The 22,634-nt window shown below is 45.6% G+C and overlaps 1 protein-coding gene across 1 annotated transcript; it reads left to right on the top strand.

Moving 5' to 3' along the window:
- Positions 1–9,444: 9,444 nt before the first annotated feature.
- Positions 9,445–18,075, top strand: LOC118081022 (E3 ubiquitin-protein ligase TRIM7-like). The gene is made up of 5 exons (XM_060270819.1): positions 9,445–9,772; positions 13,121–13,216; positions 16,127–16,227; positions 17,056–17,141; positions 17,504–18,075. The coding sequence occupies exons 1-4, from the start codon at positions 9,557–9,559 to the stop codon at positions 17,105–17,107; spliced, it is 465 nt and encodes a 154-aa protein (XP_060126802.1). The 5' UTR covers positions 9,445–9,556; the 3' UTR covers positions 17,108–17,141; positions 17,504–18,075.
- Positions 18,076–22,634: the final 4,559 nt, after the last annotated feature.

The raw sequence follows: 22,634 nt of genomic DNA on the forward strand, positions 1-22,634 counted from the left end.
AACATTTCCCCTCTCTGCGGATTAATTTTTAAGTAATTAAAAATTATTTCCGCACACCGGGGTAATGTACTCCCCACTCCCAAGGTGGAACATCGGTACTATCTCGGGGAACTCAGGGGAAGGACATAACGGAGCTTGAAAGGAGGTTGGGGAGGGCTTTTGTCTGCGGGGAGTTAACATAGCCGGGAAACATTGGAGGCAACAGCAAAGGGAGGTAAGGAGGAGGATCAAAGATAGAGCTAGAAAAAGGGTGCCTTTCACGATTTCCCTGAGCCAGGAGGCATTGGGAAGCCACGACCAGATATCGGAAATGCGCGGGGGCAAGGGAAGTCCTGTAAGGTTGACGTTTCTAGGGGCAGTGCCGAGGGGCTGTAAAGGGTCCTGTCGGTGGAGTAAGTGTAGGTCAGTTGAGACTCCCCCGCATCTCTGGGGTCCTACATGGTCCCATTCCGTACTAGCCCCACCTCCAACTGAGTGTAACCATCCCTCGACATACCTATTTCCTTCCCAGGTTGATGCCGTCCCTATGTCCCATATACAACAAAATTTTCGAACGCAGATACCTTGAATGGTCGTAGCAGTGGATGGATTGGTACACATGAATCCATAAGTCCAAAAGTCATAATGCATAGAGTCCGTGTATTCCCCCCAAAGTCCTTGTCCTTGTTCTGCGGGGTCAAAAGTCTTAATAGTGGTGCCCCATTGGGTCTGATGAGAAGTTCCATTGTGGCAAGTTAACCGGTTCCAGGAATGGTCAAGGGTAAAGAAAGCACGTCCCAATATAGAGAAGGAGGCAGACCTTATAAGTAATTCCCAGGTTTGGGTGCCTCGCAGTTGGGGTCGAAAGGCATGTGGTAGCCACCTCTTAGTTCCGGGAAGGCAGAATTTGAAGTCTCCAAGGTTGTTCAAGGAAGTAGGGTCAGAGGAGTCGACGGTCCGATGATCCAGGAAGAAGAACTCAGAAGGATTTTCTCCACAATTGAGCTGCTGGGCTGCGACGTAGGTGATGAAGGCGAGACAGTATCCCAGGAGCAGGGTCCGGTCCATCTCACGGGTTGGCAGAGGCGAAAATCTGTATAAAAATAAAGAAAGAACTCGACAGACACGATACAGTTAGGGAAGGGAGGGGGTGGTGGTTTTTGGGTTTGAGAAAGATAAGGGAGGAGGGTGGGAAAACTGGGTTGGGTTTTGGGAAGGTGGTATGAGAAAGGGAAGGTAAAACAAAAACTGGGGTTTCAGGTCCCGCTCCCGGTGTCGTGGCATTTCTGTTTCCGGAACTGCATTCGTATGGGTGGATGATCTGGGTCGTCTGGTTCAGGTACTACAAGGATCTTTGACATCCACTTCTCCAGGTCTCCTTGGTCACCTTCCTTGGCTGTTATTGGGATCGAGGTGGGTTCCTCGGGAGGGTCTTGGGGGGATTCGATGGCTGGCGCGGGATTGTCGAGTGGGACGGTGTCTTCGGTGGAGTTGATGGAAGATGGGGAGGTCCTTGCAACGTCACCCAGGTCGTTGGGGTTTGGTGCGGACTTACAGAAGGTGTGATGAATCCAGGCAGAACGTTCAGAGACCTTGATTGCAGTTGGGGTCGTCAGGAGAATCTGGTAGGGTCCTTCCCACTGGGGTTGTAAGGTGGCTCGCCTGTAAGTTTTAACCCAAATCCACTGTCCAGGCGTGAAGGAGTGAGCATCGACATCAAGGGGAACATTCTGACAGGTTGCTGCATAATGGTGTAGTTTCTTTAGTTGTCGTTGTAATTGTGTAACATATACAGTCAGTTCGTTTTCCCCAGTCTCTAGCTCAGAGACGGGGAGTTGGGTGGTATGAGTCGGGGAGGGTCTGGCGAACAGGAGTTCATAGGGAGATAGTTTCAAGAGTCCTCTCGGCTGGCTACGAATATTATGTAGGACTAACGGAAGAGCATTTATCCATTTTAGCCCGGTAGCCTTACAGATTTTTCCCAATTGGGTTTTTATAAGTCCATTCATCCGCTCCGTCTGACCTGAAGAGGCCGGATGGTACGGGGTGTGGAGTTCCCATTTAATTCCAAATGCCTTGGTGACAGACTGAACTACCTCTGCAGCGAAATGTGTCCCACGGTCAGAGTCTAATCGACGTGGAACTCCGTATCTGGGAATTATTTCCTGCATGAGGATTTTGGCAACGGTTTGAGCATTTGCTCGTTTGCATGGAAAAGCTTCTGGCCAACCTGAAAGTCGGTCTGTTATGACAAGTAATTGTTTAAACCCCATACAGTTCGGGAGTTCTGCAAAATCTAGTTGTAGGCTTTCAAAGGGTATATATGCCCAAGGTCTAGACCCTGGTGGTTTGCGTGGTTCTTGTTTTGGGTTGAATCCGGCGCAGATGGTGCAATTTTTGGATACTGCCTTCGCAAATTGGTGTGCACCTGGGGCATACCAATGCCTAAGGATGCTGTCTGCTAGGCGGTTTGCTCCCCAGTGTGTGAAATTGTGTAAAACCCGGAGGTGGCGGGGTACCCAGGCTTTAGGCATTGCTAGACGTCCGTCCGGCAAAACCCACGCATTGTCCCTTTGGTGTGCCCCCAGTTGTTGCCATGAGCTTATTTCTTCTACACTAGCGGTGCGATACATTTGATTGAAGTCTACATCGGCTGGAACTAAGATGGCTTGAAATTCATTTTCATACATTTCCCCTCTCATGGCCGCTGCCTTCTGGGCAGCGGCGTCCGCAATACTATTCCCTAAGGAGACAAAGTCCGTGCCATTTGTGTGTGCTTTGCAGTGTATTACTGAGATGGCCTTCGGGAAATGTATGGAGTCCATTAGTCTTTTCACTAGCGGTGCGTGAGAGATTTGTGTTCCTGCAGCTGTTAGGAATCCCCTCTGTTTCCAGAGGGTACCCGTAGCGTGTACCAGTCCGAAACAATATTTGGAATCAGTATAGATATTTACGCGCTTGCCTTCACTCAATTCGCAAGCTCTGATAAGGGCAATAAGCTCAGCTGCCTGCGCACTGTAGCGCGGGTTTATAGGTGCAGCTTCTAGGATGGTGTCGTGTGTTACCACAGCGTACCCAGTTTGTCTTGTTCCAGCCACGACCTTGGAACTTCCATCTGTAAAGATTGAGATATCTGGGTTTTCCAAGGGAAGGTGGTCTAAATCTTCCCGTGGCCTTTCGGCCAAGCGGACTGCTAAGGTGCAATCGTGATGGGGGGTCCCGTCGTCGGGCAGAGGCAGTAGGGTGGCTGGATTTAGGGTATTGACTCTTTTAATGCGCACGTTGGATGGTGTGAGCAGGGCAGCTTCGTACTGATTTAGTCTTTCGTTACTAAAATGTTGACAGTTTCGTAAGTTTAACAAGGTGGCTACAGCATGTGGTACATTTAGGATTAGTTCTTGATTTTGAACGATTTCTAGGGCTCTGTCCACTAATTCCGCAGCGGCAGCAATCGCCCTGAGGCAACCTACAGTCCCCTTAGCCACCGGGTCTAATTGAATACTGTAGTAGGCGACAGGACGTTCCTGGCCTCTGAAGGTTTGCGTCAGAACTCCGGAGGCTACCCCTTTCTGTTCATGCACGAACAGCGAAAAGGGGAGACGGTAGTCTGGCAATCCTAAGGCTGGAGCGGACCTCAGTTCCCTTTTGATAGTTTCAAAATTTTGTAGGCTTTCTTTGGACCATTCAAGGGGTTCTGGTTCGTCCTTATTAGTCATCTTTACAAGGGGTTTGGTTAATTCTCCATACCCTGGGATCCATGACCTGCAAAATCCGCTCATTCCTAGAAACCCGCGGAGCTGTTTCTTGGTCTTTGGCAGGGGAACCTTAGCTATAGCATCTACTCTTTCAGTTGTCAAAGCTCTTGTTCCGTGGCCAATTATGTGGCCCAAGTATTTTACTTCAGTTTGGCAATATTGTAGTTTTTTTGGTGAGACCTTGTGGCCCTTGTCGGCAAGGGCGGTTAGTAGATGGACGGTGTCCATGTGGCAATTAGTTGCGGAGGTGGAGCAAATTATCAAGTCATCTACATATATTAAAAGGGAGGAGCCAGCAGGAAAGGAGAGGTCTTGTAGGTCCCTATGCAATGCACAAGCAAAAATTGTTGGGCTCTCTACATATCCCTGTGGGAGTCTAGTCCAAGTCAGCTGTCCTTTTTCCCACGTAAAGGCGAACAGAAATTGGCTTTTCTCATGCACTCTTATGGAAAAGAAGGCGGAGCATAAATCAATGACACTGAAATATGTACTATCTGGTGGGATTCCGGTCAAAATTGTATTAGGGTTGGCGGTGATGGCGTGGCGGGGTATCACAAAGTTGTTGATAATTCTGAGGTCTTGGACAAGCCTGTATTTAACTGGGGCACCCGGGGGTGATGGCTTGCGTACCGGCAGGAGTGGACTATTGCATGGGCTGACGCAGGGAACAAGGATGCCTTGATCCATAAAATCCTGTATCATTGGCCTCAATCCTTCTATTGCCTCCTGCGGCAAGGGGTACTGTTTGATGGAGGGGTATGGGACATCAGTGCGGTATTTAATAACAACGGGATCTGCCGATTTTAAGAGTCCCACAGAGGTATTAGTATTTCCCCATAGGTGAACTGGTACCTTGTCAATCAGAGGGGTTGGTATTTCTAAATCAGTCAGGTTTTCTTCCTTTAAAATGCCTTGAAAGGAGACTGCCGCCTCTTCTGGCATGTGGAGGTAGATACCCTCAGTGCTGCAAGTTATAGTTGCCTGTAATTTACATAGTAGGTCTCGCCCTAGTAGGTTGACAGGGCTCGGGGTCAGTAGAAATGAGTGCTCAGCAGTCAGGGGCCCTATCGTTACTTTCGCTGGCTCTGAAAGAGCGCATGTCCTGGGGATCCCATCAATGCCCATTATACGTTGTTTTTGCTGACTGGACCTCAGATGACTGTCGTTTAAAGTTGAGAAAGTTGCCCCTGTATCTAGTAAACACTGATACTCATGGCCATCTATGGTGATTGTGCATATGGGGTCATGGGCTGATAAGGCAATTGTCGGGCATACCAGGGCAAGGTTTGAAGGATCCCCGTTTAATTGTCATTGGTTAGTCTCTGAATTAAGAGTGGGTTGCATTTGCTCCTGGTTAAATTCCAGCGGTAGTTGGAATGGGCGCTGATTCTGGAAAGGGTTTGGCGCTATCGGGTTAGGGTTTTGTGCTGCATTGGATCCCATCCCTAGAGCTGGTTTTGGTGCCACGGTATTTAAGAATAATGGACAATTTCGCTTGAAATGCCCTATTTGATTGCAGAAAAAGCATTGAGAGGTGGTCTCTCGATGCTGGACATTGTTAGCCCTTTGGTAAGGAGAGGCTTGTCGATTTGCATGTGCGTTCATCCCTCTAGGTTGTGTGGGAGCCTTTGAATTTCTGAAGGGGTAACTAGGTTGGGGGTTATATGCGGTACTGGCTGCACTCAAAGCCAAGGCGAGGACTCTAGCATCGTCCTCCTTTTCCTTCCTTGCCTCCTTTTTCTTTTTCTCATCCCTTCCATCATAAATGGTTTTCGCAAGCCCGAGGATCTCACTCATGGGTTTCCCTTCATAGGCTACTTGGAGGGAGAGGAATTTTCTGATGTCTGGACAAGCTTGGTCTTTAAAGAAGCTTTTCACCACTACTTGGTTGTCTGGGGTATCAGGATCGATCCCCCCCCCCATGTTCGAAAGGCGGTTATTAGCCTGGTATAGAAGGCGGTGGGAGTTTCATCAGGTTCTTGGGTTACCTCCCTGATCTTAGTCCAATTTGTAGATTTTTTTCCCGCGAGCCTTATCCCATGTAAGATGGCTTTTCGAAACGCCTTCAGATACCAAATCCCAGGCGTGGTGTTATAGTCCCATTCTGGTTCGGTTCTAAGTTGGGCTGCAGTTAGAGGCTCGATCCCTGCAGGTTTATTGAGTTGGACATCAGGTAAATTTAGGGCTTCTGTTGCTTTCTCTAAAATCTCCTCCCGTTCGGGCTCATTAAAAAGACCATTCAGGAGCATGTGTACGTCTGCCCAGGAGGGATTATGAGTAGAAAAAATAATGGCAATTTTACGATAGCACATGTCAGGATTGTCTTTTAAGGTCGACATCTGCTGAGCCCAATTCAGTAGGTCTGAGGTTAAAAAGGGAACATGGGAATAGACGAAGTTCGTCCCATCTGAAACTGGGACTGACCTTAAGGGATATTGTCCCTGGGTTTTCTCGGTAGCCTCTGGTTCCTTTTCTATGGGGTCTCTTTCCTTTGTGGACGATCCCTTTAATTCCGATAAAACTGTCACTAGTTGCTCCACTAAATTGGTTTCTGGGTCACGACTACGAGTTCTGCTAGCAACAGGACTTAGCTGGGGGGGTACTTCAGCAGGAATTCGGGCTTCGAGGTTGCCCTGAGGTGCTGGACTTAGACTAGGCATGGCAGGAGTTACAGATCCGCCCTCCACTGCACTCCGGGAGTCTTGGACCTCAGCCTCCCGTTGTCTGTTTGCGTTAGAAGGAGATGGTGCCGGGGCTTCGGCAGGGCTGCAGAGCTGGTCTACCGGCTCTTCTATAATTGTTTCCTGGTACGGTGGGGGTCTTGAACTCCTTTCCGTTATTACTGGCATTTGTGGGGCTGTTGGACCTTCAGTCCCTTTAAGAAGGATTTTTGCCTTTTCAAATAAGTTGAGATATCGAATTTGCAAGGGGTATTGGTCTTCCAGTGTTATTCTTAGTGCAGAGATTCGCTGGGCATTAAGGGAACCTCTCGGGATCCATTTTTCCCCCTCTGGATGGTCCGCAGTGACGCGGATCCAGTCTTTCTGACAGAGTCTTTTTAGCCGATTTTTGTCAAGTTTTTCCACCCCAGGTAATTCATGCCAATGTTCGAATATGAATTGTAATGGGCTTTCATCCTCAGAGTCCCCACTTTGGCGAAGCTTCCATTGAGCTTTGCCACGGCTGGGAGTCTGGGACAGGAATTCCTTTGAATTATGCGCACCCATGTTTATTCTGGCTCTTTATACTGCAGTTCTGGGTCCCCGACCCTGTTCCTGGACACTCTTAACTTCCCGAGTCTATGACTCACCCCCACGTCCTTGTGGTGTTCCTGCCTGCCGTTCGCGTGCACTAACTACTAGGCGGCCTGGTGCAGCTAGATACCTAAGGACCCCCTTCTGGTCATCAATTGCCTAGGGTCCTGCAGCAACTTTCCTGCCTCTTACAATCTAATAGAAAGACTACCTGCCCTGGACGCTTGCCCACGCAATGCCGGGTGGTTAGCCTTGGAAGGAAGGTTTTTTTTGAAAAGAACGGGTGACCTTGCGATCTAGAACAACCCCGTCACTTCCCGGTGGGGATCGGGGGTGTCTAGGGGCGGCTTCACCCGAAGATTAAGAGCAGAGGAATACGGAAAAAAGGTTGGGTAGATTGCTCAGAACTCCTGCGCAGGTTGGCAGGAGCGAGCTGGGTCCGTCCTTCTGGGTATTTCGTTTAACGAAAGGACGGATCCCAAAGGCTCTAATTCTTCTTTATCCCTTATGCCTTTACAGCTTAGCTGCAACTAGAGCCCAAGATAAGAAACAGAAAAGGAGAGAACAGTGAAGAGTGAAGTTTTAGATTTTTAGTTGCTGCAGTAATCAGCCCACCGCGTGTCCCCTTTTAATACTCACGACCGATCCTTTCAGTCGAATCCCGTTGTCTCCAGCTTCCCACTGGTTCCTGAAGAAAAACAGCCTTGTCCCTTTAAACGTTGCTTCGTCCTGGGGGTCCCGCTTGGACTCTCAATTACTACCAAGCGCCTCGGGTCCTGAGGTTGGTTTACCCCCCTGCAAAAGAGGCAAGGGCGCGCTGGGCTCCCCTTCCTCAGTGAACCCGGAGCTCAAGGCAAAACTGGGTCCCCGAAGTGGTCGCCAAACTGTTGTAAAAATTTGCAGAGCTACACGGTCCTAGAATTAAGTGGATCCTTGACCCAGGAAGAGTCCAGGTATCCTGGCAGGCAGACGAAGTTTGAGCGTCTCCTGCCTACCAAATAACAGAGGCCAAACCAGGACGTACGAAGCAAGGTACTTTATTAATTAAATAATAAAGCTATTGCAATAGCGATCCGTCCACACAAGCAAGTTGAAGTGAAGGGACCCCGAACAAAGGAAGCTTCACAAATTTATAGGTTTCATTTCCAATAGTACAGAATTGCATAAAAGGTGGGGAAATGGGTTCTGGGAGGGGGTAATCGCGAGAGGACAAAGGGGTTGATGGAATTCTTGATGTAAGATATCATGGTGATAGTCCAGGTAATGATTATGCATGTCTCCTTATTGTTTGACAGGAAGACTCTGCGGATGTGGGAAGATTGTTGATAACACCTGTTTATCAAATAAAATTGTTGTTCTCACTGAAAGTGTGTATTTGAGTCGTGCTCTTTTAGACTGGCTAGGTGGCAGTGTGGTATCAAGAAGAAGTGGAAACAGTCCGTAAAATATGTTGTGCCACAGAGGTGCCTATTAACTTGCAACAAAGTTTATACAAATATTCAACGTTTGCAATAGAGAGAAAAGACTACACTTAAAGTTAAAGAAGAAGAAGATATTATACAGTAACTAATAATACACAGAGAGGATACAATTCTAACAGCGGTAAAACGTTCACAGTTCAGAGCGATGTTTGACAGCTTATAACATTTTATCAAAGACAACGAACTAAAAGCTTAGAAGGGTGCATAAGTGGAAACCTTTGCAAATAGTAGAGTCAAACAATTAATTCTTCAGGATGGCAGGATTTTTTAAACAGGTACAATTTGATAGAAAGGTTCAAGGTATCAGTGCAAGGTTATATTATTGTGGTTTCGTAAATAGATACAGTTTCATACAGAGTAGAGAATAGGGAGATGCATCGGGTAACATGATAGAGGACACCATAACATTACTAAAGGAACAACGGAATAGTTTATTAGGGATAAATATATATATCTTAAAAAGGTCCATGGTTCAGCTGAATCTGGGTCATGAAAAGTACAAGGGAGGGCACCTCAGGCGGGGATTTGGGAGGGTGGAAGTTCCGAGAATGGGTGATCGTTATCGTTTTTGGTTATCTGGCTGGAGGTGCGATTATGCAAGTTTCCATGTGGGTGTGAGACAGGATTTAGCAATGGGTTATGTAAAAGGGTGCGTGTGTTTTCCAAGAGGTCTGGAGGAACTGTCTGGGTCAGCAGGGGATTAATTTACCTTGATACGGCAGAATAGGCTTCTCTTGACTTTTGAACCATGAAGTCAAGAAAATGGCTTCTCTCTGGCTAAACTGTCCCCTCTCTGTACATTGGTAGTCTCGTAATGCATGGGGGCAAATTCCTCTTACCCTGCCCCTTATAACAGTTTACTTCCTGGTACTAAATCAAAGGTTGCAGGTTGTCCTGGCAAACTATGAGTTTGCTTTGCACATTCTTTTTCTTTTTTATAATTGTTTAAACTTTCACTTTGGCTGCGGACTTTGACACACACCTGAGGTGCAACACAAAGTAGAAATCCCCAGTCACCTGGTTTCCAGGAAAAGAAACACCCAGTTTGTAAAATAGGTTTTTTAACAAAAGTCAGCAGAGAAAAGTAATGCTTGTGCCAGAGGCAGCCATGGCTGCTGGGGGTCTTGCTAAGGATCTGTCCAGACGTCAGAGGGGAACATGGAGCGTCTGTGAAAAACACCAGGAACCCCAGAAACTCTTCTGTAAAAACCACAAAACCGCCATCTGTGTGATTTGTGACAAAGCCAAGGAACACAAAAAACACAAGGTTGTTCCTCTGGATGAAGCGCCTGAAATATACAAGGTAGGAAATCACGTTTTCTATGGCGGCTGGAAATACTAGCTATGGGCAAGCGAGTCCTGCAACACAATGTTGCAGTGTCTCTCCATAAAAGGAATGCTCCAGTGAGCTTTGTGGTAAGGGGGGGCGGGGAGTATTTCATCAAGTGGAATGACAAACTCTCCAAGTGCCCCTATGTTCCAGGAATAGTCGCCGGTTTACAGAAGCTGTCCCGGTTTGATCCTGGAATGTAACGCTTTTCCTTAGGACGTCCCTATTTTAACCGGAGAAATGTTGGAGGGTACGGTAGGATGTCCCTACTTTCAACGGAGAAACGTTGGAGGGTACAGAGTTATGCGACCCCTTAGCCAAGGAGATAAGAAACTGTACAACCTTTAGAAGACATCTGAAGGGAACCCTGTATAGGGATGTTTTTAAATGTTTAATGGGTGGCATATAAATAATAAATTTATTACTATTATTATGATGGAATAGGACACCCCTATTTTCTTCAGAGAAATGTTGGAGGGTATGGAATGAGAACAGGAATCCCCCCCCCCCCCGGAGTTGCTGAATTACAATTACAGCCAAGAACAAGCAACCCTGGCCAACAGCCAGAGAAGCTGGGAGAACCTGAGCATTTATTATAGCTATACTAGAAGTGGTTCTGTAGAATAAGAAAGGGGGAAAGTATCCTTTGGGGAAGTAAGCTGGCCTCTGTTGCTACACCATGTTTATTTATATTCAGAATAGCATCCCCCCAATTTTTTTTTTCAAAGAATGAAGAATGTTAATCAGCCAAAGGCCTTGTTGAAGAGGAACATTTTCACCTGTCGCTTAAAAGTGTATAATGAAGGCGCTAGGTGAGCCTCCCTGGGGAGAGCATCACACAAACAGGGAGCCGCTGCAAATAAATAATAATAATAATAATAATAATAATAATAATAATAATAATAATTTATTATTTGTACACCGCCCATCCAGCTGGGTTTCCCCAGCCACTCTGGGCGGCTTCCAACAAAGATTAAAACACATTAAAAATATCACACATGAAAAACTTCCCTAAACAGGGCAGATGTTTTCTAAACGTCAGGTAGTTGATTATCTCTTTGATATCTGATGGGAGGGCGTTCCACATGGCGGGTGCCACTACCAAGAAGGCCCTCTGCCTGCTTCCCTGTAGCTTTGCTTCTCGCAGTGAGGGAACTGCCAGAAGGCCCTCGGCGCTTGACCTCAGTGTCCGGGCAGAACGATGGGGGTGGAGACATGAAGAAGGGCCTCAGAGGATGATCTTGGGGTCTGGGTTGGTCCCTATGGGGAGAGGCAGTCCTTGAGGTATTGCGGTCCTGAGCCATTTAAAGCTTTATAGGCCAAAACCAGCACTTTGAATTGGGCCCGGAAGCTAATTGGCAGCCAGTGCAGTCAGACCAAGATGGGTACAATATGCTCAAACCGTCTTACCCTGGTGAGCAACCTGGCTGCCGAATTCCGCACATTAGTTCCAAGTACAGTATGTCCGGTCACCTATATCTATTTGCTTATTGACGTTCTCAAAGATCGGGACATGTGCCCTTGCCATAACTTCCTGCATTGAGGCTTCCCAGAGGCATCTGGTTGGCCAGTGTGGGAAGAGGATGCTGGACTAGGTGGGACTCCAGCACACCTCTTATTGTTGTTTAGTCGTTTAGTCGTGTCCGACTCTTCGTGACCCCATGGACCAGAGCAGGCCAGGCACTCCTGTCTTGCACTGCCTCCCGCAGTTTGGTCAAACTCATGTTCGTAGCTTCAAGAACACTGTCCAACCATCTCATCCTCTGTCGTCCCCTTCTCCTAGTGCCCTCAATCTTTCCCAACATCAGGGTTATGTTCTCTCTTTCTTGAATGTGTAATCTCCTCAAGAAATCAGCAACCATGCCCTTCCTCAGGATTTCATTCCAAGGAGTGTCAAACCCTAACTTATTCAATCTAACCCATTTGGATAGCTCAGTTGGTTGGTTGGTTGTTTCCTTCCTGTGGCCCCCCTATCCTACCAGTAGCTATCCTTTTATCATTATTAATAAAAAAAATTATTGGTTTTTGCATATATTTTCCAATAAACCATCATTTCACATCTCATCTTACACATCTTTTTGACTCTTATAGCCTGAGGCTTCCATCAACCACATCTAATGATTTTCTAATCTCCTATCTATTCTTGCATTTTGTTATTATAATTATTGTTTTTAAAATTCATAACATAATATACTTCTTCATAGGTCCTTTTTACAATCGTTCTTATAGTTCTCCGTACAAAACTTCTTGTAATCCTACAAATGATGTCAATTGGTTACAGTTGTCTTTCATGTAAATCATATATTTCTTCCATTCCTTCAGATAGTTCTGGTCCTTCTGGTTCCGAATTCTCCCTGTCAACCTTGCCAGCTCTGCATATTCCATCATTTTTGTTTGCCACTCCTCTTTCGTTGGTAATTCTTCCTGTTTCCATCGTTGGGCTAATAAAATTCTAGCTTCAGTTGTTGCATAAAAAAACGGTTTTTTAAAATCCTGTCGATTAATTTCTGTACCTACAATACCAAGTAAAAATGCTTCTGGTTTTTTCCACAAATGTATATTTCAACATCTTTTTCATCTCATTATAAATCATTTCCCAGAAGCCTTTCACTTTTTTACAATCCCACCACATATGGTAAAAGGTACCCTACTTTTCTTTACACTTCCAGCATTTGTTACTTACTTTATACATTTAGCTAATTTCACAGGTGTTATATACCATCTATACATCATTTTCATTATACCGGTATTGTCTACCAGTAGCTATCTTGTTTGTAAATAAAACATGTTTTATTTATAATTTTTATAATTTTGTAATGTTTATAATTTCACTTGTGGTCCCCTTGGAATATTGGGGGGGGCATATGGCCCATGGCTGAGAAACATTGGGTTAGAGCAGGCATCCCCAAACTCGGCCCTCCAGAAGTTTTGGAACTACAATTCCCATCATTCCTGACCACTGGTCCTGTTAGCTAGGGATCATGGGAGTTGTAGTCCCAAAACATCTGGAGGGCCGAGTTTGGGGAGGCCTGGGTTAGCTGCTGGCAATTCCTATGTTGCAGGTTCGATCCCCATATGGGACAGCTGCATAGCCCTGCATTGCAGGGGGTTGGGCTAGATGACCCTTGAGGTCCCTTCCGACTCTACAATTCTATGTTGAATGCTGCAATGTGACATGGAAGGTGCAGGAGACCTCCCTAAAAGGCAAGGTGTTAGCATAGCATTCAACTTACCTCTCACTTTCTCAATTTTTATATCAAAAACACTCGATAAACCTGAAAAGAAAGAAAGAACCAAAGTAAAAATCACGTTTCTTTCCAGGATCAACTCTGCAGTCGCGAGGAGATTTTGTGTCAAGAGAGAGAAAAGGTTCTGGCATACGGAGCAGCCATCTTGAAGGAAAGCCAAGACCAGCTTGTAAGTGCCCTCTGGTTGGCCACTGGGAGAACAGGATGATGGAGCGGTTGGGCCTGATCCAGCAGCCTCTTCTTATGCATAGCTGTGTGTGATGCTACCTGCTTCGCCATTTCCTCAATGTTTCCAATTGCTTGCTAAGCTCAAATGAGAACCATTCCTTCTGTCCTACGGCCTTGAGACATCTCAAACTCTTCTATGGAGAAAAGTCACAACATCTGGGGCTTTTGAGTTTAGAGAAAGGAAAGTAAGCGTGAAGACAAGATAAGAGTGGCATAAAATTATGCACAGTGTGAAGAAAGCAGACAGAATTATTTCTCTCTCTCATCATACTGAGGGCATTCAGTAAAACTGAATATTAGATGTTTCAACACACATAACACAGGTGGCGCTGTGGTCTAAACCACTGAGCCTCTTGGGCTTGCTGACCCATTGCTCTGTCCCAGCTTCTGCCAACTTAGCAGTTCAAAAGCATGCTAGTGCAAATGTAAAGATGTGGAAGGAACCTTTTACCACATGTGGTGGACTTGCCCCAAAGTAAAAGACTTCTGGGAAAAGATTTATAATGAATTGAAAAAGGTGTTGAAAAACACATTTATTAAGAAACCAGAAGCCTTTTTACTTGGTATAATCGGGGAAGAAATTCCCCCAAAAGATGTTTTTTTCTGTATGCCACAACAGCAGCGAGAATATTGATAGCTAAGAATTGGAAGACACAAGAACTACCAACTGTGGAAGATTGGCAAATGAAGATGGTGGACTTCATGGAACTGGCCAAACTGACTGGGAGACTGCGTGACCAGGGGAAAGAGTCGGTGGAATAAGATTGGAAGAAATTTAAAATATATTTTAAAAATATTTTAAAAATATTTTTTAAAAATGAATATACATACGGAAGTTGTTTTTAGGCTGTAGATGTAGAAGTAGTGGTTAGTATTTAAGAAAATGTTGTGGTAATGAAATAATATAGATAATGCGAGATTATGTAAGGATAAGAGATATACTGTAATGTGGTTTAATATTATGGTTTAGAAATTGCTAAAGAGGATATATAATGAAGCTCAGTAAGGGGAGATTTGAGGAAGTCACCCTATAATGTTTAAGAAAAGAGATTTGAATGTGAGGATCATTTTTGTATTGTTTTTGTTTTTTGTTTTTTATGTGGTTTTGTTAGTTTTTTATTGTATCGTTGTGTAATGTTTTTATTTGTTATGTCTTATTATAAAATGAATATTTTTAAAAACAAAAACAAAAAAACAAAAGCACCCCATTGCAAGTAAATAGGTACCGCTGCTGCGGAAAGGTAAACGCCGTTTCCATTGCGCCAGAAGCGGTTTAGTCCTGCTGGCCACATGACCCGGAAAACTGTCTGTGGACAAATGCCAGCTCCCTCAGCCTGAAAGTGAGATGAGCGCCACAACCCCATACTTGCCTTTGACTGGACTTAACCATCCAGGGATCCTTTACCTTTTACCTTAATAGGAAATGTGTCTTCGTATTACAGCACTGCGGTACTCAGGTCTAAAAGAGGCATCTGGTTGGACACTGTGAAAAAGAGATGCTGCCCTGATCCAGATTGGGATGTCACTTTTTATGTTCTCTCACTTTTTATTACACTTTTTATGTTCTCTTTTTATGTTCTCTCTTTTTATGTTCTTAATTCCGGAATTAAGATTGCCGGAAGAAATATCAACAACCTCAGATATGCAGATGACACAACCTTGATGGCAGAAAGTGAGGAGGAATTAAAGAACCTTTTAATGAGGGTGAAAGAGGAGAGCGCAAAATATGGTCTGAAGCTCAACATCAAAAAAACCAAAATCATGGCCACTGGTCCCATCACCTCCTGGCAAATAGAAGGGGAAGAAATGGAGGCAGTGAGAGATTTTACTTTCTTGGACTCCTTGATCACTGCAGATGGTGACAGCACTCACGATATTAAAAGACGCCTGCTTCTTGGGAGAAAAGCAATGACAAACCTAGACAGCATCTTAAAAAGCAGAGACATCACCTTGCTGACAAAGGTCCGTATAGTTAAAGCTATGGTTTTCCCAGTAGTGATGTATGGAAGTGAGAGCTGGACCATAAAGAAGGCTGATCGCCGAAGAATTGATGCTTTTGAATTATGGTGCTGGAGGAGACTCTTGAGATTGAGGACGCTAGGAGAAGGGGACGACAGAGGACGAGATGGTTGGACAGTGTTCTCGAAGCTACGAACATGAGTTTGACCAAACTGCAGGAGGCAGTGGAAGACAGGAGTGCCTGGCGTGCTCTGGTCCATGGGGTCACGAAGAGTCGGACACGACTAAACGACTAAACAACAACAACAACAACATGTTCTCTCATTCTTGAGTGTATTCTCTTCCCAAGACATTGGGGAGGCCATCTTTCCTTCCTTCCTTCCTTCCTTCCTTCCTTCCTTCCTTCCTTCCTTCCTTCCTTCCTTCCATCAAGGTGTGTTAAACCCCCTACTTCACTTGCACCCTGTACTCTATTGAATCCAACCCATTCAAATGCTGCAAGGGGATATGGAAAGTTGCAGGTAAGGTAAAGGGACCCCTGACCATTAGGTCCAGTTGCAGATGACTCTGGGGTTGCGGCGCTCATCTTGCTTTATTGGCCAAGGGAGCCGGCGTACAGCTTCCGGGTCATGTGGCCAGCATTCTGGCAAACTAGAGCAGCGCACAGAAACGCTGTTTACCTTCCCGCTGGAGCGGTACCTATTTATCTACTGGTACTTGCACTTTGACATGCTTTTGGACTGCTAGGTTGCAGGAAATCTCCATAACAAAGCACAGGAATGTGAGGGCAAGGAGCAAGCATGCCATTCAACTTTGCCCCTCAGATTTCACTTCAGAAATAGACAATAAAGGAACCAAAAACAAAACGAACTGGTTTATGTTTTCTCTTCAGGATCAAATTGATGCTCTTGCAGAGAACCTGGAGGCGATGAGACAGGCAGCATTTGGAGGTGGGGAAAAACAGACACGGAAAAGAAGATTCAAGGGCTTCTTGTAAGTATTGCTGATGTTGGGAAGTGAAAAAGTCCGAGTCTAAAATTAATAAACTGGGGGGAAATAAATCCAGAAAGGGTTGGATATTTTTTTAAGCACACAAAGCCACCTTGCTTCTATTTGGGGTGGCCTCGTTCGCCTTCAGGAAATGAGTGGCTATTCCAAGGATGGGCACCCATAAGCTTCAAGAAAGTTCTTTCCCAGATTAAAGTTGATGTGACCTTTGTAGGAAATTTAAAAGTGCCTTTCCCAGGGAATGCTCATGAATGACGTGGCCCCTTGATGTTGTGGGAATGTTCAGGAATGTGGATGAGGAAATATTATTAAATATACAGGTATCCTCTCCCAGCTTGTGTTAACAAGCTCCAAACTTAACAGAGTAACATTCCCTTTCAATGCACAGCAGAAAACGGTCGTACAGTTTGCTTAAACCTCTAGAACAAAATATATTTCCTAGATTTTCCCCTTTATCCCTCTTAAAAGAAAAGACACGGCACAGTGCTCTTTTAAAAGTATAAAAAGAGTTTACTTACAAGCTTCCTGAGGTACAGCACAACTCAAGAGGTAGACTAGCTTAGATAAAAGTAGTATATACATGTGAAGTTCACTTATATGAAGTGAGACTCCATTTCCTCTCTCTCTTGGCCACCTTTCCCATCTCATTTGCATGTGTGGAGGAACAGGAAACTGACCTGGTCAGGTGTTCCTCCATGTGGACACTCTAGGAACTGTTGTGAGTTGACTGCACCTGTTTACATCCCACAGATGTTGCAGAACCTGAATATATTATCCACCCTGACTCCCTTTTCTCCTCCTTCCACCATCTAGCAAATTGAAATGGAAGAGAAGACACCCTTCCTTGAACTGTCAGTCATCTTAAGCTCTTGGGGCGAGGACTGCTCTGGGCCTTTCAGGTATGTCCCTTTCCTCTCTCTGTGTCAAGCCTCAGTCTCTGGGCGCAGATGGAGGAGATACCATTCTCTGTCATCCCACATGATTTTATTCATTCTATTTATTTTCCTGCTTTCCCTCCCATAGCCGCCCAGGGAAAGTTCCTTCCCCGGTGAGGAAAGTACAAGGAACAATGCTGGGCATTTAGTTTCAAGTGATAGATGAGAGAGACGTGCTTGCTTAGATCCATTTCACAGATAATGAGCACTATTGTGTTTTGCAGCAGAATGAAACAAAAATTAACTCTGCTCTGCCTTCTGCCTGCATTGCAGATCTCCAACACCACTGCACCTCTCAAAAAGCAACCTTGCAGCTCTTCTTCTAGGGTGAGAAATTGAAGAAGCGGATTGAGGAGGAGGAGGAGGAGCCACTGCAAAGCTGGGAACACCTGAAGCTGTGGGAAGGATCTAGAAGCATCAAGTAGTGTCTCACTATTACCTTTCAGGTTAAGAAAAGACCAGCCGGCCAACCAAGGACAGTAATCATCATAGAGGCTGTGGGGCATGTCCAGAGCAGTCTGAAGGAAACCATAGATGGGAGGAGCTGATGCATAGAAAGCGTCCCACCCAAAAAAGAATTAACATTCATAGGATCATAGAGTTGGAAGGGACCACAAGAGCCAACTTTACTAGGCCAACCCCTTGCAATGCAGGGATATTTCACTGGGAAGAAACCAGAAGGGGAATCGGGACTGAATTTTTGTGTCCATAGACACCTGGGCTTGATTCTGGTCCTGATCACAAATTTCTGGGTTGAGCATATGCCGCCTGCCAGGCGAAGCTACTGTTGCGCCCCTGTCTCTGGTTGGCTGACCTTAACATTCTGGTTAAAAACCAAAGCAGAACCTGGAAGTCAGAAACCTATGGAGAGCCCACAAGCAGGACACACCGGTTCTGCATTTGGCTACACCTTGGGACTCCCTGCCTCTTGATATCAAGCAGGTGCCTTCACTGTGTTCTTTTTGGTGCCTGCTAAGAACATTCTGGTTTCGTCAAGCCTACCCAGATGCTTAGAAAATATGTTTTAGTACGGTAGTTTAACTTCTGGTATGTTTTAATTTTTATCCTCCCCCCCCCCGATATTATCATTCTGTAAACTACTTTGGTGTTGTTGGGTTATTTGTCTTTGTTTTACAAAACAAGTGGTGTATAAATTTTATGAAATAAATAAACCAGGAAGTAAGAGCGCTCTCTCCTTCTTCTGCTCTGCAGAGCCTGGAATTGGGAGGAATTGTTCCTTTGATCCTGGAGGGGGTTTATAGCCATCATGAATCATAGCCATTTAAAGCTGTATCCTCTATGACTTGGATGGTGTTTTTTAAAGCCATAGGGAATAAACATACAGGGTCCATGTAAGGATTCTATGCAGATATGTAATGTGCTCGAAGTGCTTTGAACACTTGAAAGTACAGACGGTTTCAAGAATTATTATTAAGAACTTGTGGAGCATCCTGAACGCGGTGCATTTAGCGGGAATGAAATTTCTGTCATGGGTCTAAAGAAAAGTTATTTAGAACTCTCTGGGCTTGTGCTGTTTCTGTTCTCTTTCCTCGTTTGCCCCCAAACGCAGCTTTGGATCCAGGCAACTTTGGATCCTGCCTCATCCTGTCTGAGGATCAAGAGAGTGTGAGAGATGGAGATGTGGATCAAAATCTCCCCAACAATCCTGAGAGATTCGACACACGTCCCCATGTCCTGGGGCATGAGGGGATCACAGTGGGGAGACATTTCTGGGGGGTCATTGCAGGGAGTGAGGAGCATTGGAAGTCTATGAAGAGGAATGGCAAGTTCCCTCCTTGTCCTGAGGATGGGGTCTGGGAGGTGGGGAAATGCAGTGGCGGAGGTTCATGCTCTGGCACTGGGGGCAGGGGCGGGGCGCACCTCCCGGAGGGGAAGAGCACTCATTCCAGGGCTGTGGTTCGCCTCGCGGAGGGCCGTGGTTCGCCTCCCGGGGGCACGGCTCACATTCCAGGGGCGTAGGGCGTGTTTTGGGGGCGGGGCGGGTGTCCCCACGATGGCATCCCTTGGAGCCCACCGTTCAGGGCGGCCTGCCCCCACCGCCCCTATCTTCCTACGCCCCTGGGGAAATGGGAATAGAGCCCCTCCTTCCCTTCTGATGGCCCTGCTCTGTCCCTGCATGAGGAGCCCAGCAGGATCCAAGGGACCCTGAATATCCACCAAGGGCTTCTCCAATGCATTCCCAGCATCGACCTTCTCAGGAGAGACCCTCCAGCCCAGGCATCCCCAAACTGCGGCCCTCTAGATGTTTTGGCCTACAACTCCCATGATCCCTAGCTAACGGGACCAGTGATTGGGGAAGATGGGAATTGTAGTCCAACTCCAAAACATCTGGAGGGCTGAAATTTGGGGATGCCTGCCCTTCTTTCTCTCCAGGGAGAAACCACATGTTCAGGATAGAGATTGGCCGTCCCTTGTGTCAGTCATGGTGCAACTCTCCCTTCTCAGACCAGCTTTCTACTGATTGGCTTGCTGTTGGGTCAGTCGGGAGAGTAAGCCCACCTCTTGTCCCTCCTCCAAGCAGCTTTCCCAAAGGAATCCCTTGTTTGGTTCATGTTCTCCCTGAATAAAGTTGTTATAAGGGAAACTGTTCCCTTTCCCTTATGGGGTATCCAAGAGCCTGTATAGAGTCCTTAAGCAAAGGTTAAAAAGGTATAGGACAGGACCAGTTGTTATGTACTGAGCTGAATCATGGAACAATAGGATCCAGAATCAGCAGTCTGATTGGTCCGCAGGAGTCACCCAATCCAACTCCAGGTGGAAGTGAATCCGCAACCTGATTGGCCTGCAGGAGCAGCCAAAATAATGTATATAAGCAGATGGTTTTGGGAAAATGTCATTCTTCTCTTCTTCTCCCTGATGTCTACGAGCTGAATAAAGAGCATGAAATTCACTCTCGACTCCGAGTATATTTCACCAATCAAAGGCAATTATGGGGTTGCAGCGCTCATCTAGCTTTCAGGCCGAGGGAGCCGGCATTTGTCCACAGGCAGCTTTCTGAGTCATGACTAAACCGCTTCTGGCGCAATGGGACAATGTGGCGGAAGTCAGACTGCATGGAAAAGCTGTTTACCTTCCCGCCACAGCAGTATCTATTTATCTACTTGCATTGGCATGCTTTTGAACTGCTAGGTAGGCAGGAGCTGAGACAAAGAAACAGGAGCTCACTCCATATGTTCCCTATCGGTAGGAGAAAACAGGCCAATCAGAGTATATTGAAAAGCAAAGCAGCTAGTAAGCCTGATCTTTATTAAAGGAACTGTTGCTACAGGATCCCCACTGACCCCATGCAGGAGGGAGGAGAACCCAGAACAGTGGTGTGCAAGCCCCTATATAGACTATTGAAACTGCCCAGCTGTAGCACAAGACCAAACTCCCAAAATATCAGACATACATTGCAGAAGGAGGCGGTCTCCAGCAGAAATCAGGATACCTGTTAAAGGTCACTGATTGCATTACCTGGGGAGTCTGACCATGCTTTTGGCATGGTTAATACTTTAGTTCATGAATCCAGGTCACAGACTCACCCTATTCATACACAAATATGCCCTTAAGACCGCGTTTGTAAGCAAAAAGCCAATGGGAAGGCTTTCCCCATTTTTCTCCCTTAGTGCAGAGGAATATTTGAGCATAGCTGCCAAGTTTTCCCTTTTCTCGCGAGGAAGCCTATTCAGCATAAGGGAAAATCCCTTTAAAAAAGGGATAACTTGGCAGCTATGATATTTGAGGTTATTGGGAGAGTCAAAATGGCTTCAGCATTCCTCTCCCATACTATTTCAGACACATAGTTCATATATGTAGATATGTGTGCATTAATGAGTGTTTATTCTATATTGGAGACCTTAAAATTCTTATAACAAAGTGAGGTTTCACGGACAAAGGGCTGCATTCATTGAGAAAATGGGGCTAAGTGAAAGCACTTGATGTTAACAAGTGCCCTGCAGTGTGATTGGCAAATATCTGGATACCATTTAGCTGAGCAATGTTTGCAAAGTCCGTTTTCAGGGTCGGTTCCACATTATCAGACGCTGGCGATTTTGTCAAAACTACTTGAAGTAAAATTTTAAGCTGGTTCCTATGAACCCAGAGAAATGGATCCTGACCCAGGGAGAGCCCAAGGATCCAGGCAAGCAGGCACGATGTTGCCGCTGGCCGTAGAATGACAGAGACCAAACTAAGGCTGTCAAAAGCAAAGTACAGTTTATTAAAGAATAAAAACTGTTGCAACAGGGTCCTTCCTCTCACGCAGAACAAGGAAGGAACACCAAACAGAGGTGTCTTGCCCTTAAAAAGAAATTTGAAATTGGTTCCAGCCCACCCCCCAGAAGCATCATCCATATGTCACAGAAGGGGTGTAGCCCAAGACCCCCCTCCCTAGATTCATCATAGGTACATCATGAAAGGGGAGGTCTGGTGGCAGTAATCTGAGCAGTCTGGACCCTGCCCCCTGCCCCCAAAACCTAATAAACAAAATTGAGAGATATTTACATTTCCCTGTTTCCCAGCCAAGTTAATCACACCCTTTTGTCTGGCACTCAGGTACCAGGATGCCAGGGTTATCACTTTAATTCCTGAGACAATGAGAAGGTTCCCCCCACCCCCCTTCTTCCTTGCAGAGGAACACCTGGTCAGAGAGAGAGAGTCAAAATGGTGTCAGAAAGGCCTGTCTTCCTGTGCTGCTTCAGACATGTGCCTGTACATTCATGTACATGTTTTATGAACAATTATTTTATATATATATATATATATATATATATGACCTCAAAATTCTTATAACAATCCCCCATTTGGGGCTATAATTTTTCTTAAAAATTGTTGCCCGACAAAAGAATAACCAGATGTGTTGTTTTAGTACTTTGGGAGAAGCATTTCTCAAAGATGGTCTATGTATTACATTCAACAGGATGGTCCACCAATATTGACTGGAAAGTGCAGTTTGCTTGTTTACCCTTTTGTGTGTTCTCAGGTGTCAAAAGCTAGCTCTCCTCTGGTTGCACACCTCCATCGTGGCACAACAGCAACAATCCCTGGTGAATCCCCTTAGGGCTTTCATATTGACCATGTCGCCTGGCACCCCCCATAGCTGCCACAGGTTTGGACATGTCATGAGAGAGATGCCTTTGCCTTGGGCTTCCTATGGGCCTTTATTATTACAGGCTCTGGCCTTGCACTGTAGGGAGTTGCCCAGTTGCTCTTAAAGGAAGAAAGCTACTTGCACCTTGGATACACTTGCCCAATTAGAACTGAAGCCAAATTAAAATTTATACAGCCCCATAAAACATGTCCAAATTAGTCAAATTTAACTCTAAAAGGGATCATTCCTGTTAAATCAAGACATAAATACCTTTATTTATCTGGTGTTTCATGGATCTTGGAGCTTATTCTTGGTAAAATGAGTAAAAACAATTTTAAAAAATGTGTAGAGAAGGTTGGCACACT

Source organism: Zootoca vivipara, chromosome 2 (assembly GCF_963506605.1).
Source record: "Zootoca vivipara chromosome 2, rZooViv1.1, whole genome shotgun sequence".
In the NCBI taxonomy this organism is placed as follows: Eukaryota; Metazoa; Chordata; class Lepidosauria; order Squamata; family Lacertidae; genus Zootoca; species Zootoca vivipara.

Coding starts and splice junctions, on each gene's coding strand:
- LOC118081022 (XM_060270819.1), top strand. CDS start 9,557: ATGCTTGTGCCAGAGGCAGCCATGGCTGCTGGGGGTCTTGCTAAGGAT. Junction 13,217..16,126: donor AGGAAAGCCAAGACCAGCTT/GTAAGTGCCCTC, acceptor TTTTCTCTTCAG/GATCAAATTGATGCTCTTGC. Junction 16,228..17,055: donor AGAAGATTCAAGGGCTTCTT/GTAAGTATTGCT, acceptor TCCACCATCTAG/CAAATTGAAATGGAAGAGAA.